Source organism: Abramis brama (assembly GCF_963993115.1).
Source record: "Abramis brama genome assembly, chromosome: 7".
In the NCBI taxonomy this organism is placed as follows: domain Eukaryota; kingdom Metazoa; phylum Chordata; class Actinopteri; order Cypriniformes; family Leuciscidae; genus Abramis; species Abramis brama.
Genome location: NC_139969.1, coordinates 14,277,294 through 14,296,094, shown reverse-complemented (window position 1 = coordinate 14,296,094; position 18,801 = coordinate 14,277,294). Strand labels below are relative to the sequence as shown.

The following is an 18,801-nucleotide window of genomic DNA, read 5'->3' as shown; positions in this document are numbered from 1 at the left end:
ATGCCCACTTTTGCTGATTTCTCATATGGCTGATTAATTATCTTATAAATCACCAGTTAATTACTTCATAATGAGTTTGTCATTTGACAGTGATATGCATGGATAAATAAATGCTTAATAAATACCAGCCTGCAATCTCCAATTGATTTATGTATTAAAACCAAAGCAAACTAATTTCTCATATATCCAGAGTAATATTCTGAACACATAGGCATATCGACTTTAGTTTTCCCTTTATTGTGAATTTCCCACAGGTAACAGACAATCTAAGCTAAAGCTAGTTAATACTCTGTCTCAGCAGCTCTCTGTGCCTTTGAGCATTAAAGCATTTTCCTGAAGATCCTTAAAAAAAAAAAAATCTTTAATGCTGTCACACAGATCAGGGCTGCAGATCTGAACATGTTCCAGTGAATTAGCTTGCGACAGCAGCTTCCCTTTTCTTCAAAAGCCTGTTAAAGGTGATTAAAGCAGTGTTTCTCCATCACATTGCTGCAAGATTATTGACCAGAGACCTTAGAAGAGAAACAAAAAATACAAATAAACAAATGATTGCTATTAAAGGTATGTGGTGTAGGGCACACGGTAATGAGGTGAATGACAGGATAGTAGTGGGGTCCAGAAACCCCAACCGTCTCTGAAAACTAATGCCATATTCTAACCTGAACGCATATTTCAAACCCCTTCAAAGAAAACAATTCAATCTCCATTCCATAATATTATAATAGCCAAGTCGTGCTTTCCACTGATCAATTTAAGCAAGTAATTGTATGTAATTAATATAATTACAAAAGATTAGCTTTGTTTGAAGAATGATTGTATTAAGGATTTACATGATTTTAACCACCTTAGACTAATTAACAAATCATTTAAAGCACTCTCGTTCAGTTATAAATCCCTCTCACATGAAACCAACAAAGACTGTTTGACAAAACCAACTGTCTCAATTTGCCACTGAAGAGACACGATTAGAGGTGTAATTTTTCCAGAAGAAAAATAAATCACGAGATGTAATATGGTGGTCAGGCCATTTGACGTTCATTTAGCCTGGAGCTGGTCATTAATTATCCAGCTTTAGAAACTGAAGATGAAGGGCGTAGCTGACACTGAGGTGCAGGAGCGGGAGCTATCTGGATCCACAGGTGCTTTAACCATTTAGTGAGGTGCTTCTCATAGATAGCACAGAGCAATGACCCCTCTCCTCACACCTCCACCAAGGACGGCCGGCCTTAAGCAATAACCAGTGTTAGGCTAATTAAACTACCCTCCCATTTTAATTAGGATATAAATCAGTTGCCATTGGAACCTGTCCCTTGGAGTCCCCATGTAAACTCCTAATGAATTAAGTGCTGTGGATGAAGGGTGCTATTTTAGAAGCCATGCGGGAGAATGGCAGTGTCCATACAGACATGTATACTAACATATAAATGATAAAAAATATGCATTTTAATTAAAAAAACAAACAATTTTTTTAGATTACAATATAAACGGCTGTTTGTTATCATATAAAAATGTATATTTTATATTGCATACTAAAATTTACAAAACAATCAGCCTATGGCAACAAGGTGAACACTGCAGCAAAATTACAGTATATTAATACTGAAGTGCCATCAGTTATGAGATATACAGCGTTGCCATGGACGACAGCGAATAGTAGGAAAAATCTGACCGCTGAATGCCTTGGTTGACCAATTAGAATCTTTTGTTAAATCTTTTCATAAGACCATTCAGGACCAATCCATAGGTTGACTATAAGTATATAGCACAATAGCTTAAATCATCTATCATTATGTGTATGTTCGTCCATTAAAAATCAGCATTAAGTTCTAAAGCACTTATGTAGCCATTTAGATCACATTTTAAAATCAACGGTGATGACAAATTGTCAGAAACTGTTCCATTTTACCTGTATTGACCCTAAACGTTGCACTTTATTATCATTATTATTATTGTGTTATATTATTCATTTTGAATGGGCTTATTTATTTTGCTTGGAAATTATTAATATTTCAGGGCAAGATTGTATTGTCCTTAACATAAATACATGTTTCCACAAGGACTTAAAGGGATAGTTCACCCAAAAATGAAAATTCTGTCATCACTTACCCTCAAATAGGTTCACCCAAACCTATATGAGTTTCTTTCTTCTGTTGAACACAAAAGAAGATATTTAAAAAAATGTTGGTAATAAAACAGTTGACGGTGGTCATTGACTTCCATAATAGAAAAAAATTATAAACACTATGGAAAATTATAAACACTATGGAAGTTAATAGGTGCCGTCAACTGTCTGGTTACCAACATTCTTTGTGTTCAACAGAAGAAATAAACTCATACAGGTTTGGAAAGACATGACAGTGAGTAGCCTGATGGTGACAGAATTTTCATTTTTGGGTGAGCTATCCCTTTAATTTTCAGTGTCTGATTTGTTTGTCGATTTTGAGTGTTGTTCTGGCCTACAGCATTTCCTTGTCAAAAGTATCTTGTTAAAAAATTTAAACACACCAGACCCAAACTCCAAATGTTGCGACACAGCATTTCACAAAACAGGAGGAGTGCTCCAAGGGAAATCACCTCTTATCATGTGAAGCATCGTACTTGAAATGCTAAAAGATTACATCAAAGCAGCAGTAATAAATGAAGCAGAAAATATGCCATGACGAGAGCTCCCCCTACTGACGGAGAGAGTTGCAGTCATCCACTACTAAACAATGCAAACGCGTTCACGGGCATGTGATATCCACACAGGATTATAAAGGGAGGGAATCCAATGATTATGATTATCCCCACATCAAATCGTAAAATATAGAAACAATTAACCAGAATTAACCTGTTCTAAACATCAGCAAATAAGAACCTTGCCAGAAACTAACTCAATTTCTTTCACTCTCAGCAGGGTCTAACTCATTAAACACAACACATAAGGCTCAAGCACAAACCAACAGGTCTAATCCACAATAGGCTAGCAGCATTTATGTGATATGCAACAAAAACACTGTGCAATGTGCATAACCTACTCTTAACATTTGATAATGACAGTACAACTTGCCAGCACGCTTCCATATCTGGTTGTCATGGATGCAGCATATAAGCCCGCTTCTTTAGCCAGGGTACCTGTAGGTAATTAAATGGAAAGGAATGGAGGTTCAAAAGAACACTTAAGCTGTGCCTGTGCACTTTTATTAGTTTACTGAACATTCAATATAGGCTGGTCAGCAATCTGATATAGGCTATTAAACCAATTCAAATAGGCCTAAATATGCATTTTCTCTACACAAGATTTTCTTACTATTATTACATGCCAGGCTTTACTGGTTTAATAGAGGCTTGACAAAATATGTTTTTATAGTCAAGACAATCTTAAACATATCATTATTACAGTTCTTTTAAAGGTCATGCGTTTGGGATAGTTCACACACTACATGTCCATTAACTTTTCTTATTAAAAAAAGAGTATAAGCTATATAAATTCATAAGCGAGGGTGTGTATTTATATGTCATTAATGCATTTTCAGTTATACTTAGTATACCAATATGTAGGCTAGGCTACATCCTTTTCTTCAAGGTAATTTATTTTGGATCACCATCCATCTATCCACACACCCACAAAACCATCTCTCTAAAAGTAAAGTAAAACGTTTGTAATTTTAAATAAGTCTAAAATCACTGTATAGACACAATCACAAATAAAAAAAATAGTATGTGGGTATGGGGCGATTGGATTATGTTCTCTGGCGTTTACTTCTATAAAAAAGGAACAAGAATAGATATTGTGTCATTACAAAAGTTTCGTAATCGATGGTGGAAATCGAAATGTAAGTATCCACATTACCTATAGACAACAATGTATATATCTATGGACAACAACACACCACCGTATGGAATGCTGAGACAGATGAAACAGATGTATTCACCCTGGCAATAACTTTGGCCAATCACAGACTCGCGTTTTACTACGTCAATGATCTTTGACGAATCAGAACTCTTCTTGTTGCATAGACGCAACCTACCGGTGACAGGCCCTGTGCTGTAAAGTTCGGCTGACCCATCATCAGGACAGCAGGTATGAGACGGCGATGAAACTTGACTAACTTTGTGAAATATTGCCAGGAACTGAACTCACTTGGTCGTATCATATTTTAGATAAATTAACTGAATCCGTTTATTAAACATAGCTAGTGAATCTCTGTGTCTTTGCGTCATGTTAAATTGTGTCTGTAGCGGATTAGCTTCATTGTAGCACAGTACCGTTAGTGATGATCATTGTAAAAAAGATGTCTCCGAAGTTAAAGTATTCCCTCTTGAAAGTCAGACCCGACTGCATCATTTAAGATAGCGTACATAATGTGTTAACTTTTAATGGTGATCCTGTTTCTAATATACATATAATTTCTTTTAGACTGAAAAAAACAAAGTCAGTATCGCTCTGTTGAAGGCTGCGCGTGCGTTTCCCCTGTTTTGTAGCAGGCTCATAAACCGCCCCATTCACCTCAACTCCAGTGCTAAAGTCGCATCATTTCTCAAGATGCCCCAAACAAACAAGTTCAAATGTGCTGCAGCTAGCAGCCCTGCTCAGTCTGCTGGTCCAGACCGGGGAGAACCACTCAGAGACCCCAACGAACCTCCAGGGGACAGTGGAGGAGATGACAACCCAGGGGACCCTCAAATTATCAAGTCCCCAAGTGACCCCAAACAATACAGGTAAAGTCCAGACGTACAGATTTAAAACTGATATCTTGGTTCTATCAGTCAACACCTGTCTTATTCTTAAAATAACAAGTGTAACCTTTTAAAAGATCATTTTACGATACAGTGTGTTGGCACTGGAGTATAGGGAGTCAACAGAAATATGAGATCACACAAGTAAAACACAAGCTCTGGTTCCTTCTCTGAGTGTGAAACACAACACTGCATGCAAGTGCCGATGACTAAACCGGCTAACAGAATATTTTCTCTTTTCATCCAGATACATTGAGCTGAGTAACGGACTGAGGGCTCTTCTGATCTCTGATCGGAGTGGCTTAGATGGAAAAGCTGAAGATGATGATGAAGATTCAGAAGAGGAGGAGGAAGAGGCAGAGGGAGAGGAAGAGGAGGGAGACTCGGGGGAAGGAACGGACGAGGAATCTGTAGAGGAAGGGGACAGTCAGGACAGTGACTTTGAGGAGCTAGATGAGGACAATGAAAGGATGAAGAAAAAAGGATCTGAAAAACAGGTTTGATTTTGTTGTCTATGGATTCAAACTGTGTAATATTGACTGCTTTTATTCAAACTGTCATAACTACATTTAAAATGACTGATCTTAGTTTGTAAGATACTTTTGTTTTACTTTTAATTTATTTAGACAAAGTAATCTAGAATTCTAAATATCAGTCATTTATCAGTTATCGGCTATAAAATGAAAATCGGGCATTACAGTAGCCTAATATATCAGGTTTAGTGTGTTGAAATGATTTCAGTGCAATACGTTTTTTGTCCTCCTGAAATTAGTCTGCAGCGGCCCTTTGTATTGGCGTAGGGAGTTTCAGTGACCCTAATGACCTACCTGGCCTTGCACACTTCCTTGAACACAGTAAGTCACACCTGCAGCTGTTCTGCCATTACTGTATTTAGTAATGCTTTATTCTCAGTGATAATGTTTCACTTGACCGTATCTCTCTTCTTATGTCCAAGTGGTGTTCATGGGCAGTGAAAAGTACCCTTCTGAAAATGGCTTTGATGCATTCCTGAAAAAGCATGGTGGCAGTGATAATGCTTCAACTGATTGCGAGAGAACCATTTTCCAATTTGATGTGCAAAGGAAACGCTTCAAAGAAGCCCTTGACAGGTGAAGTAGCTCTAAAGATGTGATCTTATCACCTTATCCTGATGTCCTTTTTTTTTGTTCTTTTTTTTTGGAACAAGTGCACTTGTAATATTTCGCACAATCCCATTTTGTATTTTCCTAACCAAAAACATTCAAATAAAAATAATAATAATGCAATTGTCTTTTTTCAGATGGGCTCAGTTTTTCATCTGCCCTCTTATGATTGAAGACGCCATTGATCGTGAGGTTGAGGCTGTGGACAGTGGTGAGTGAAGCTTTTATAGGTTAAAATAGTCTTGATAGCTTAACTAGGCAGCTTAACAGCCTTATGTTTTTTTGTTTGTTTGTTGTTTTGGGGTTTTTTTGGCCACAGAATACCAGCTTGCTAAGCCTTCAGACTCTCACCGTAAGGAAATGCTCTTTGGCAGCCTAGCAAAGCCCAACCATCCCATGAGCAAGTTCTGCTGGGGTAAGTCAAGCATACAAAGCTGTTTTAGAGTTGCTCTTTGATTTGTTCTAGAGTTTCAGTTGCTTTTGTTTTGGTGATCGTATTTAAGGAAATGCACAGACCCTGAAGACTGAACCTAAGGAAAATAATATCAATGTTTACAATCGACTCCGTGAGTTCTGGAAGAGGTACTACTCTGCCCACTATATGACCTTAGCTGTGCAGTCTAAAGGTAGGTAATGTATACAGAACTTTACTTGGATATGAAATTTCTAATGGAAAATGATCCTAAAATGTCTTCTATTCTTATCCTTCACAGAGAATCTTGACACCCTTGAGGAATGGGTTAGAGAAATCTTCAGTCAAGTGCCCAACAAGTAAGCAAATGACTATTTTGAATTCTGAAAATGTGCTGATATGAATGCGATTAAAACGTTTTTCAATTGCTTCCAGTGGGCAGCCAAAGCCTGATTTTTCAGACCAGCTGAGCCCCTTTGAAACACTTGACTTCAACAAACTTTACCGAGGTATGTTAAACAACTTGATCCTCGAATGAGGTTTAACAAAGTCTGAAACTCCAATATTTTAACAACCAATATTTGGTTTGTGGTTTGTTCCAGTGGTGCCTGTTAGAAAAGTACATGCCCTCACCATCACATGGGCTCTACCCCCTCAAGAGAAGCATTACAGGTAAACCAGCCAAGGTGGTGCTCTGCATGGCCCTTTTCAGTTACATTATTTTCTAAAAGATATACAGTGATCCACAGTGAAGTTCAGTGCTTTTACAGTGTATTTTTACTGGGTTTCATTTTTAAAACATCTTTTGAAAAGTGTTGTTAAAATTACACTGAAATCAACAAGGGACTTATTTAGGTTAATTTAAGTCTGTAGATGTTCTCAAGCAAACAGATACAGTATATCCACATCTTTGTTATGTCCTGCCCTATCTTCCTGTTTCAATAGCAAATATATCAAAACTGCTCTCATAAAGCCATTTTATTGGGTCTTTACATATTGATTTTGTTGGTCTGTATTGGAATGCCAATATTATTTCTCAAATAATGTGACGCTTAGCCAAAGCTCTTTATGTCGGTCCTCAGGGTAAAGCCTCTGCATTACATCGCTTGGCTGATTGGCCACGAGGGAACTGGAAGCATTCTGTCCATGCTTAGGAGGAAGTAAGGCCTTTTTCTCATGATTTGGTTTTTAATGAGTGGCAAGGTTTTTCTGCTTTCTTTGTAACCTGTACATGTAACATAGTAAAGTGTTGTGCATAACTTTTGTACCAACGCCAAAAACGATTGAATTGGATCTCTCTGTCTCTCTGATTAGGTGCTGGGCTCTGGCTTTGTTTGGTGGAAACAGTGAAACTGGTTTTGATCAGAACACCACCTACTCAATTTTTAGTATCTCCATCACTCTGACCGATGAGGGCTTCCAGAACTTCTATGAGGTCTGCAAAGGGTCACCAGCCCAAATACTGCGTTGTTTTACATTTCTACACTTAGTTCATGTCAAAAAATAAGCAGTTACAAGGATCCTTAAGATATAATATTCTTTTCACACTTAATGTCATTATAGGAATACTGGGGGAAAGCTGAGAAACTAACAGCTTTGCTAGATTATGTGTAAAATAGGATTACAAAGCCTTTGAGGCACAAACACACCCCTTTGCCATCCCAAATTATAACAGGCACGATTGCTGTGAAGTTTAGTCCCACTCAGAAGGAATGCATCCTTGGTCATTTGCATATTTTACTTTATTCAGGTTGCTCATCTGGTCTTCCAGTACTTGAAAATGCTTCAGACTCTTGGGCCCCAACAAAGGTAGGCCCTTTACGTGAAGTGTGCTACACAGGGTTTTATTGAAGTAGAATCTATGCACACACTACACTCAATAAAGAAGCTTGAAAGACATTATGAAAAGCTTTGTTTTTCTTTGGCAGAATATATGAAGAAATTCAAAAGATCGAAGCCAATGAATTCCACTATCAGGAGCAGGTGCGATTAAGCATTTTACACTATTGTCAGCCAATGAACGCTTAGCTGTTTCTCAACAAAAATTGAGTATTTTTGTATTCCTGGCTATTAGAACCATTTTAAAAATAAGAGTATTTGTGTGTAGACTTAGTACTTGCAATGTTACTTTTACAGACTGATCCTATTGAGTACGTGGAGGACATCTGTGAAAACATGCAGCTGTTCCCAAAAGAGGACTTTTTAACAGGAGACCAGCTAATGTTTGAGTTCAAACCGGAGGTAGTTGTCCTTCACAGGCACCATTGATTTTCATTTTTAACAGGTTTTGTAAAATATAGGTACATATTTGTGCAATTTTAGCATGCCTAGCGAAAGAAAACAGGAAATCTTTTATAATGTGGGCATTTTTTTTCTCTTAGGTGATCTCTGCTGCACTGAAGCTCCTCACACCAGAGAAGGCCAACTTGCTTCTTTTGTCCCCCGAGCATGAAGGCCAGTGTCCACTTAGGGAAAAGTGGTTTGGGACCCAATACAGTGTGGAAGGTTTGTACTTCTTTTTAATTTCAATTCTCCGTTTTCATTCCGTTTGATATGTGTCCATATTTGTTCAGTCTGGAAGTGAAAGTCAGAATGCACAGTGTCGAATTGTTAACATTGCAGATTAACCTATTGCAATAAGCTTTTAATGAACCACAGAATTATATACAGTATACTTAATATACTCATACACTTGAACAAACAAGCGGAAGTAGGACCAGTTTGAAGTGGAGAACATGCACTAGCTTATCAAAATGAATCAGTGCAGCCACTGCAGCTGTAGATGAAGATCTGATGCCAAAATTAGGAAGCCCCTTGGTTGTGTGGGAGTATTTTGGTTTTAAACATAACCACAGTAAACGACAACCACAAGATTGTGGGTTGGTTATTCAGAAGTGAAATACATCTTAAGTCCAAGCACAACAAGCTGTTGCTGCCTGTAAGCGTGGGTGGATCTAACTCTCTCCATTCTCTCCATAATCTGTTTGTCTTAATGTTCTAGATGTCATATTGCACACAAAAGTTGTTATTAGGGATGCACAGAAATTAAAATTCTAGGCCGAAACCGAAAATTCAGGATGCACTTGGCTAAAAACCCATAATAAATGAATCAATTAATTAATCAAACGTATTTAATAATCAACACTCAAATACCTAAAACTGAGTTGTACAAACATTTAAATTGCACATAAGGCAGTTTTTAATTAGAGATGCACCGATTGATCGGCTGGTGACCGGAATTGGCCGATTTTCACGTGATCGGCCGTGACCGGCGACCGGCCGGTCAGTCTGACAAATGCCGATTTTATGCCGGTCAAATGCACTCGGGCGCCGCATGATTAACATCGCGCAACATCAGCATCACACGTGCACACGGTACACACATGTAGAAAACCTCGTGAATTACGTCCGGTCAGACCGCAAACGCGTATTTTTTTCCGGCGTGCATGTTAATCAATGAGTGCATTCACAACGGTAGCAGGAGCAGCGCGTGAGCGTCAAGCAGGAGCGTCGCAAGCAGTGAAGCGCGTGTTTCAGCGCCGAGTCCATTTGCTGCACTGCTCACGCTCAATTAAAGGGAAAGCACACTTTTGATGGACAAAATAGCCTAAATAGGGTTTCACCAAAAAAGTGCCCAAAATGCACAGACTTTGCGTATTTTAACAAGAACTAGAGTAGGCAATGTCAGAAAAGAAAACGAAGACTAATATTTATAGAAAATTATTTTTAGTTTTATTATTCAGTTTGTACAAGTGATTGCAATAGGCCTGTGTGTGTGTGCTTTGAGAAATATCTTTATACTGCAAGGCTATATTATTTTATTTTTTATTTATATATTATTTTATTGCCATTCCCTGTTTTCATACAGATGTTTAGTTTGTTAAATACATATATAAAAAAATATTGGTTATTGAATGTGAAAAGGAAATGGTTCTTCCATAACACTGCACTTTAGATGTGTGTGAACTATGCAAATTGTAAAATGTTCTATTACAGAAAAGATATAAAATAAATATTTGTGTGTGCTGTAAAGTGGTTAGAAAAAATGAAATCGGAATCGGCTAAAATCGGTATCGGCAGGTCAAACTTAATGAAAAATCGGAAATCGGAATCGGCCCAGAAAATTGTAATCGGTGCATCTCTATTTTTAATATTGTTTCTACTCCAGATTGTTGGTAAAATCTAAGCATTTAAACAACAATAAACTGTAATAATTTTTTCTTGCTAACTAATGAGTTTATGGACATTGAATAACTAGCTTGAGGTAAATATAACGTTAAAGGGATAGTTCACCCAAAAATGAAAATTCTGTCAGTAATCACTCAACCTCATGTTGTTCCAACCCAGTAAGGCTTTCGTTCATCTTCGGAACACAAATTAAGATATTTTTGATGAAATCTACTAACTTTTCTGGGCCGGCAAGTTTCGATCCCTTAGAAACCTATGGAGGAGTGATCCAGCTCTCAGATTTCATCAAAAATATCTTCATTTGTGCTCCAAAGATGAACGAAAGTCTTACGGGGTTGGAACAACATGAGGTTGAGTGATTACTGACAGAATTTTCATTTTTGGGTGAACTAATCCTTTAAGTGACATTGCCTACAAGTTGTTTTATTGACTTCTTTCTCCGGTTGAAACACTGATCTGTTCTGCCGCTTGAACTCTGTTAGTATTAAAGAGCGCCAAAACAACATATATTGTTTGAATTTTGTAATAAAATCAATATATTTTTAAAGTTGAGAGAAATAGCTGTTTCAGCTGAAAAATGTCATTAGCCAAAATTTCATTGCATCCCTAGTTGTTATATAAGCCTGCCTGTGGTTAGATGTCCATTTGATTGACATTAATGCTGTATAATAGTTTTTACAGAATGTCATTCAAGTAAAATATTTGCTATTTCTTACTTAAGTGCACTTTGACGAATTCCTTTCCTTGCTCAGGCAGATGTGCTTGCTGAAGGTTTTAAATTTACTTGAGTATAATTGAAATTTATTGTTAGTTAATCGCATTAAGCAAGAAGTAGCATTAAGCATTTATCCTCTATATTGTGCAGCTCTGGAGACACAAACACTTGTCTGAACCATGTTTTTGTTGTCCTTTTACAGACATACAGCAGCACTGGAGAGAGCTCTGGGTTTCTGATTTCGATTTAAACCCGAGCCTTCACCTACCTGTTGAGAACAAGTTCATCGGTAGGTGTCTTTAGTTGACGTCTTATAATGTTGTTGTCAGGGACTGCATCTGTAGCCTGTTTCAAGACCATTTGTTGTTTGTTTTCACCTCCAGCTACTGATTTCGCCCTCAAAACCTCTGACTGTCCCGACACTGAGTACCCTGTCAGAATAATGAACAATGAAAGAGGGTGTCTGTGGTACAAGAAGGACAACAAGTTCAAGATCCCCAAAGGTGTCATTGTGTTTGTCTCTACAGTCAATATATCATGTACCCGATGTCTAAAAGCAAAATAGATTGAATGGGGAGTTCAAAAAGTCTCTTGCCGAACCTCTGTGCTCACTCACCCAGCTCACACTTTTGTTTTCTTTCTCTTCCTCCAGCATATGTGCGTTTCCACCTCATATCACCTGTGGTTCAGAAGTCTCCAAAAAAGTAAGATCATGTGAAACCGTACAGTCGTTCAAGCAGATCTTGTAAATGCTGTAGCCATGGAAATCCCATCTAGCCATTAGTGTCTGCTTAGCTCTTTGGAATGACTTCATCTCTAGTTGCTATTCTTGCTCATCCATTTACCTTTTCCTCTGACCTTCTCTTTTTGTTCTCTCCTCTCTCCTCCTCTTAGCCTGGTGCTTTTTGACCTGTTTGTGAATATCCTGGTGCATAACTTGGCAGAGCCGGCCTACGAGGCTGATGTGGCCCAGCTAGAATATAAATTGGTTGCTGGGGAGCATGGCCTGGTCATCAAGGTTAAGGGCTTCAACCACAAACTACCGGTAAGTAACAAGTGCAAATCAGGTTCTATTCAGAAATTGGTTTTTATTTTTTTAATTTATTGTTTAAATTGCTGACATTTGTTGCAGTTGCTGTTCAACCTGATTGTGGATTATCTCGCTGATTTCTCTTCCGCTCCTGACGTATTCAGCATGTTTGCAGAGCAGCTGAAGAAAACATACTTTAACATCCTCATCAAGCCTGAGAAGCTTGGAAAGTGTGTCTCTTTTACGTTTTCCTTTACTGCACTTAGACTTTATTTGCCCCATAGCCCTATCCACAAGTAGTGACATCATACACCAACATTCTTAGCAATTTTTTATTAAGTTTCTTTCATTTAGAAAATGTAAATCTGGTGGGATAATGCAAGTCTTAAAAAAAAAATTTCACTGCGTCTTTACACTGCCAATCTATGGTGTTTTCTGGCCGCGATGCATGCGAATCAACATTCGAGCATGTACACACATTTGTGATTGTGTTATGCCGCCATAAAAGGTCTAATGTTCATAAGTGTGGGGTTGTTAAAAACAAAACAAAAAACTAAATTCTTATTTTCACCATGGCTGCATTTATTTGATCAAAAATAGAGAGAAAAAAAACATTAATATTGTGAAATATTAACACAATTTAAAAGAGTAGTTTTCTCTTTTAATATACTTTAAAATGTGATTTATTCCTGTGATGCAAAGCTGAATTTTCAGCAGCCACTAATCCAGTCTTTAGTGTCACATGATCCTTCAGAAATCATTCTAATATGCTGATTTTCTGCTCAAGTTACAGTTCTTATTATTATCAAAACAGTTGTGCTGCTTAATATTTTTGTGGAAATTTGTTTTTGTGTTGATGAATAGAAAGTTCAAAAGAACATGTATTTGAATTAGTAATCTTTTGTAACATTATAAATGGTATGCTGTCATTTTTGTCCTGCATTCTTGCTAAATGCAGGATAAAATGCAGTATGTGGTGTCAAAACGACTCTAGAGTAGGCAATTTGAATCATAATATAATTGGTATATAACACCATGGTACCTCCACAACCCCTGCAGTCCAGAATACTAGTGTCTATATAGCCTTTGTAATATATTTAATGAAAGAAATAAATGCATGGTCTTCCTCTCATAGCTCTCTCTCTCTCTCTCTCTCTGTCTGTCCATATGTGTCTCCTCAGAGACGTGAGGCTTCTGATTCTAGAGCACTCTCGTTGGTCAACCATTCAGAAGTACCAGGCTGTGCTGGATGGGCTAAGTGTGGGTGAGCTCATGGAGTTTGTGAGCAGATTCAAGTCTGAGCTATATGCTGAAGGACTAGTGCAGGGAAACTTTACTAGCACTGTAAGTTTGCACACTTTATATAAACTTTTTGTTTTTTGAGGAACATTCAAGGTTCAAAACATCCCATGAATGAGACGTTTTTCTTTTCTCATTACCTGTAGGAAACCATGGGGTTTTTGCAGTATGTTACTGAGTAAGCACTTGTATTTTTATTTCTACTTGTTGTTTTGTATAGCAGTACCAAAATGTTTCTCAAAAAATAGAATAAAAAATAGCATTGCATTTTTTTCCGCTTTCAGAAAATTGCAGTTCAAGAAGTTGTCAGTAGAGGTCCCTGTTCTCTTCAGAGTGGTAGAGCTCCCGCAGAAACATCATCTCTGCAAAGTCAAGTCTCTCAACAAGGGAGATGCGAACTCTGAGGTCACTGTCTATTACCAGGTAATACCAAGCTAAACCAACAGCAGCGCATTACATTTTGTATATTGTATTGCTATAATCTCAGTGATTATCCCTCATTTCTACTTCTGTCTTTTGGTAGTCTGGTCCTAAGAACCTTCGTGAGCACACACTGATGGAGCTACTAGTGGTGAGTATGACTCCGTTTTGGTAGCTGACTTCATAACGAAGGGTATCACTTACAGTAAACATTACTGTAACTGGTAACACTTTACAATAAGGTTCATTAGTTAACTACATTAGTTAGCATGAACTAATAATGAACTGTTCTTATGCAGCATTTATTAATCTTTGTTAATGTTAATTTCAACATATACTAATACTTTATTAAAATATTGTTAACATTAGTTAATGCACTGTGAACTAACATTAACAAATACAGTAACAAATGTATTGCGCATGGTTATTTAATACATTAACTAATGTTAACAAATGAAACCTTATTGTAAAGTGTTACCGTAACTTTATATATGTATAAGAACAGCATCCCCTGCTTTTAAGCAATAAAGTCAGTCTCTCCGGCCAGTTTCAAAAGAAGTTCTCAGTTATTGCTCTTTAGGGTGCTGAGCACACACATCTGCATGGCCATAAGCTCAACTCATCCACTTTACTTTATACTGAAGACTGATTTGGACACTGTCCAGTTCTGTCTTTCTCAGCAGTTATTTTAAAACACTCTGACAGCTTGAGCTTGCTCTCGTTTTAAAGTGTCCGACCATGTATTTACTTTTGCCGATTAATCGCTGCTGATAACTTTTGGAACTATCAGCTAAAAATGTTAATAACCTTTTTTCATTGTGGGCAATCCCTGACATTAGCTTACACTTTATTTTAAGGTGACGTAGTTGCATTGTACTTATTCAAATAAGTACTAAGTAATATTAATTAACTACATGTACTTACTATAGAGTTATGGTTTGGTTTGGTTTAGGGTTAGATACTTGTAATTATGCATAATTTACTGTTACTACTGTAGTAAGTACATGTAGTAACGTGTAACTATACCAACTTAAAATAAAGTGTTTAAAAATTATTGTTTGCATATTAAACTAAAGCCTCACTAAAAGGAATGTTGTTGGTTTTTTTCACATTGAATATAATGATATTAAAAACCAAGAAGAAGAAATTCTTACCCCTCTGCACCTTATATCAGCAAACTCCAATATAAGGCGACTTCTATACTATTCTACTGTTTTGGCTGCAGACTAAAGCATGTTCGTACACGAGCGGCATTACAATAACCCATGTCTTATCATTGTGACTGCTGTGTTGTAGATGCACATGGAGGAGCCATGCTTTGACTTCCTCCGAACCAAAGAGACACTAGGGTAAGTCTGTGGTGAAGGGACAACATTAAGACATTATCTTACTCCAGTTGCTGGTTTTAATTAGTTGTACTCCATCTGTTTTCACAGATATCACGTCTACCCAACCTGTAGAAACACATCAGGTGTCCTTGGATTCTCAGTCACAGTGGAGACTCAGGCCACAAAGTTCAAGTGAGCTCTCACTGTGCTTTTTTAGTTACAGCTCTCACCGCTGCATCAGAATTATCTGATTTATGTACTGCAGCTGCTGCCTCTTGACTTCAGAATCATAATTAACCTTTATCTCCACCTCTATCTTGACTAAATTGCAGTGTTACTTTACACTGATTGGCTCTCTTTAGTATTTCTGAAGTGAAATACACTCAATGTTAACAATACATCCATGTATTTAATGATGCATAAAATTGTATTGCTTCATAAAAGTCTATATTGCAAAAGGTTGTTTATATATCAGGGTTACCACTGGAAACAGAATAATTATTCAAAAGTGTGAATTTCAAAAAAATCTTAAAAGGTTAGTTCTAAAGTATTTCTTTATCTAGAAATAATCTTGAGGTCCCTATCAAATTATTTAAAAAAATCTTTATCCAGGCTTCACAAACAACTGGAAACAATTAAATTAATCAAAACATTTTCATTTCAAATAAATGCTGTTCTTTCTTTGAACGTTATATTCTTCAAAGAATCCTGAAGAAAAGTTTCCTCAAAAATATTAAGCAGTACAACTGTTTTCAACATTGATAATAACAAGAAATGTTACTTGAGCACCAAATCATTATCTCAAGCCGAGTTCACACTGTACGATTTTGGCCATGATTCTCCTACGACGACCGTCAAATTGTCTTCATTTTTCAAGACAAGCCATGACCAAAATTAACATTAGAGATTTCTTTGTAGCCACCATTTCAATCCCGCATATAATGCAGCTCAGTCACCGAACGTGTCATTGATTAATGAAAAACTCCGGACAAGTTATCTTGTGTGCGTCCGTTTTTGACACGTCTTGACTGTCGTACAGTCTGACATTGACAACTTAGATCTTACAGTGTGACATGGTTTACAGCGGGGATCATGTTCGTACAGTCTGACAAGGAACAATCATAAAGGACTATTATAAATCGTACAGTGTGCACCCGGCTTTAGAATGATTTCTGAAGGATCGTGTGACATTGAAGACTGGAGTAATGGCTGCTGTAAATTCTAATTATTAAATTAATAATTAATTAATTAATTCTAAAATAACAATTTAAAATGTATTAAAATATTTCACTATAAAATACAACTTTTACTGTATTTTTTATCAAATAAATGCAGCCTTGGTGAGCGTAAGAGACTTCTTTGAAAAACATTTGTCAAAAAATCCAAATGACTCCAAACTTTTGAATAGTAGTGTGTCAGGAAGTGTGGGAACCCTATTATGTTAATAGTGCGTGTTGAGTTCAGTTTGCTAGAAGGGGCAAATATTTATGCTCATTGTAAATTATGTAATCTGTTAATTTTGGTGCATTAATGTGGTCTGAAACTGACAAAAACTTATTTTCTTCTCTTCACGCACTTCCTACGCTCCAGCACTGAGCTGGTGGAGACAAAGATTGAGGAGTTTCTGGTGAGCTTTGGAGAGAAGATGAACAGCTTGAGTGATGAGGCCTTTAAGACACAGGTGACTGCTCTCGTCAAGCTGAAGGGTTGCGAAGACACCCATCTAGGCGAGGAGGTGGACAGGAACTGGACAGAGGTGGTCACGCAGCAATACATCTTCGACAGACTCAGCCGAGAGGTGAGGAGCCCTGTTGCACATGAGCAAAGTCTGACAGCTCAGCAATGTGTTAATGATGAATTGTGAGAAATATACTTGGACTTTTTATTATTTTTTTTACTTGTACAACAGATTGATGCACTGAAACTTATGACCAAGGCTGAACTGGTGAACTGGTTCATGGAACATCGGGGTCAAGGCAACAGGAAGCTCAGTGTGCATGTAAGTTTACCCGCATACCGGGTATATATTCAGTGAATCTACGTATGCAACGTTTATACACCAGGCCCCAGGAGTTTCAGTTTTATTGTCTTTTCAGGTTGTTGGTTATGGAGTAGAAGAAAACGACCCTCCTAGTAAGGAGCATCCGGCCACCGGAGAGGAGGAGGGCAGTAAGATGTCACTGTATGGGGAGGTTTCCAAACTCACCTTCCTTCCTGCTTCCACTTTACTGGCCTCAGCCACTACCATCACAGACATCCAGGCCTTTACTTCCAACCTCAATCTCTATCCTTACCACAAGATTCTCAAATAAACAAAAGCATGGACTCAATCTGCCATCTGGCAAGCAGGCACGCACCCCCTACCTCCATCTTCCATCCTCTCCTCCTGTCTTCTGTGTCATACTTGAGCAAAGATGAGCACGGAATGGAGGACTCCCCATGCACTCATACGATGCATTCATATAATGAGCCCTGCTGTTGAAATGACGTTGATGTGTATGTGTGAATGTGTGATTGTGTGTGAGGGCATGGATGTTGCTCAGTTTGGGGTTCCTGCTGACAGATGCAGATCACAAGGTCTAATTATATCCATCCCTGGCTGTAGTGGACCTTTAAAACATAAACATGACTCAGAATTGTGTGTATTTTATCAGTAGGCCTGCAGTGTTAAGTTTGTACTAATACATTTATAATGTAATGCCACAGTGCTGAAAAGTATGAAATATATTTGAATGAGATGCAGAAAGGGAGATTGCTGGACTGCTTTTTATGTAGCCGGTTGATGACGCCTGATACTGAGGATGTGTAATGATGCTTCAGAGGTGGGCATTTGAGCATGCAAGACCAAAATGATGATGCTTCTCTTACTGCTATAGCATCATTCTGCATTTGGCACAACTTCAATCTGCAAACTGAGGGATGGCTAATATAACTGCTTGAATTCAGAGTGTGCAAATATATTTATTAAAAGCACCGTAAAACTACTAATGGCCTGTCTGCATTTTAATATTTCCATCTCCATTATGAATCACCATTCGAAAATAATGTAAACATGGAATCTGAATTTACTATATACTTTCTTAATACTGGATCCTGGTATTACTGTATGTGATTAATTGATTTTACCAAATGTAATCATTTTATCCGCCACAGAAACGAGTCGACTTTTCTTTTGGGCTGACGTCACAGAGCACACTCAAGGCAGGCTCACACTACACGACTTTTGGCTGTATTTTGCTGTCGCAAACAGATTTACAAGGTCTGCAACAAAACTGCCGGATCTCGGCCAAAACGGTGCTCATTAAAGGAATAGTGCATTCAAAAATTAAAATTATCCCATAATTTACTCAACCTCAAGCCATCCTAGGTGTAACTCCTCAGCCAAACACAATCAAGAGTTATAATAAAAAATATCCTGTTTCTTCCAAGCTTTATAATGGGAGTGAATGCTACCATAGATTTAAAGCCCCAAAAAAGCACATACATCATAAAAGTAATCCATATGGCTCCAGGGGGTTAATAAAGGGCTTCTGAAATTAAGCGATGTG

General features: G+C 37.6%; 1 protein-coding gene across 2 annotated transcripts; it reads left to right on the top strand.

Moving 5' to 3' along the window:
* Positions 1–3,960: 3,960 nt before the first annotated feature.
* On the top strand, positions 3,961–18,237 carry nrd1a (nardilysin a (N-arginine dibasic convertase)). 2 transcript variants are annotated; one of them, XM_084119529.1, is made up of 31 exons: positions 3,961–4,063; positions 4,465–4,701; positions 4,967–5,216; positions 5,492–5,573; positions 5,675–5,828; positions 5,999–6,072; positions 6,181–6,276; positions 6,365–6,487; positions 6,575–6,632; positions 6,709–6,782; positions 6,876–6,945; positions 7,356–7,433; positions 7,588–7,708; positions 8,024–8,082; positions 8,202–8,256; positions 8,410–8,514; positions 8,655–8,778; positions 11,379–11,465; positions 11,560–11,679; positions 11,829–11,880; positions 12,071–12,221; positions 12,309–12,436; positions 13,388–13,550; positions 13,652–13,683; positions 13,790–13,928; positions 14,029–14,076; positions 15,222–15,274; positions 15,362–15,445; positions 16,844–17,051; positions 17,163–17,252; positions 17,350–18,237. In XM_084119529.1, exons 2-31 carry the CDS (start codon positions 4,526–4,528, stop codon positions 17,563–17,565), a joined length of 3,270 nt encoding a protein of 1,089 aa, XP_083975655.1. In that variant the 5' UTR covers positions 3,961–4,063; positions 4,465–4,525; the 3' UTR covers positions 17,566–18,237. The 2 variants fall into 2 exon arrangements, with proteins under 2 accessions (XP_083975655.1, XP_083975656.1); XM_084119530.1 differs by having other exon boundaries at positions 3,998–4,063; positions 4,400–4,701.
* The last annotated feature ends 564 nt before the right edge of the window (positions 18,238–18,801 follow it).